This window comes from Rhincodon typus, chromosome 45 (assembly GCF_021869965.1).
Source record: "Rhincodon typus isolate 14 chromosome 45, sRhiTyp1.1, whole genome shotgun sequence".
NCBI classification, from domain to species: Eukaryota; Metazoa; Chordata; class Chondrichthyes; order Orectolobiformes; family Rhincodontidae; genus Rhincodon; species Rhincodon typus.
Window position 1 is genome coordinate 6,781,345 of NC_063376.1, and position 449 is coordinate 6,781,793.

Here is a 449-nt window from a genome sequence, read left to right on the forward strand (position 1 = left end):
TCACCCTCACACACTCACACTCACCCTCACCCTCACACACACACTCACACTCACCCTCATACACTCACACTCACCCTCACACACTCACACTCACGCTGACACACTCAGGGTAAATGTAGCACAGACCTGTGGCCGGGACGGGGTAGGGGTTAGGAGATGGGGAGAGGGTTGGGTGGGGTAAGTGGGTAGGGAGCACGGATGCGGGTGAGCTGGCTGTGTGGCGAGTGCCCCCGAACGCACTGTCATCCTCACCGGGTTCTGAGAAGCCATCGATGGAGCCAAAGACGTTGCTGATCATCGTGGGGACCATGCGGCTACAGACGCTGAACTGGATCTGATCCCCTGGATTCTCCAAGTCAGGACCAAGATTGTAGGTGACGTGAGGGAGTTTACCCCTCCATGGTATAGGAGCCTCCTGTCCCCGTAACTTACTGCAAATCCCAGAGAAA

At 56.8% G+C, this 449-nt stretch overlaps 2 protein-coding genes across 2 annotated transcripts in view; one reads left to right on the top strand and one right to left on the bottom strand.

The window, feature by feature from the left end:
• The window catches only part of LOC109925754 (ephrin type-B receptor 4-like), a 190,249-nt gene that overhangs the window by 26,045 nt on the left and 163,755 nt on the right, over nt 1–449 (top strand). The window lies entirely within an intron of this gene.
• Nucleotides 62–449, bottom strand: part of LOC125487756 (transferrin receptor protein 2-like) — an 11,694-nt gene continuing 11,306 nt past the window's right edge. Inside the window, exon 9 of the mRNA XM_048619977.1 lies at nt 62–431. Within this exon, the coding sequence (XP_048475934.1) occupies nt 77–431 (355 nt within the window). The 3' untranslated portion in view covers nt 62–76. The remainder of the gene's footprint in view (nt 432–449) is intronic.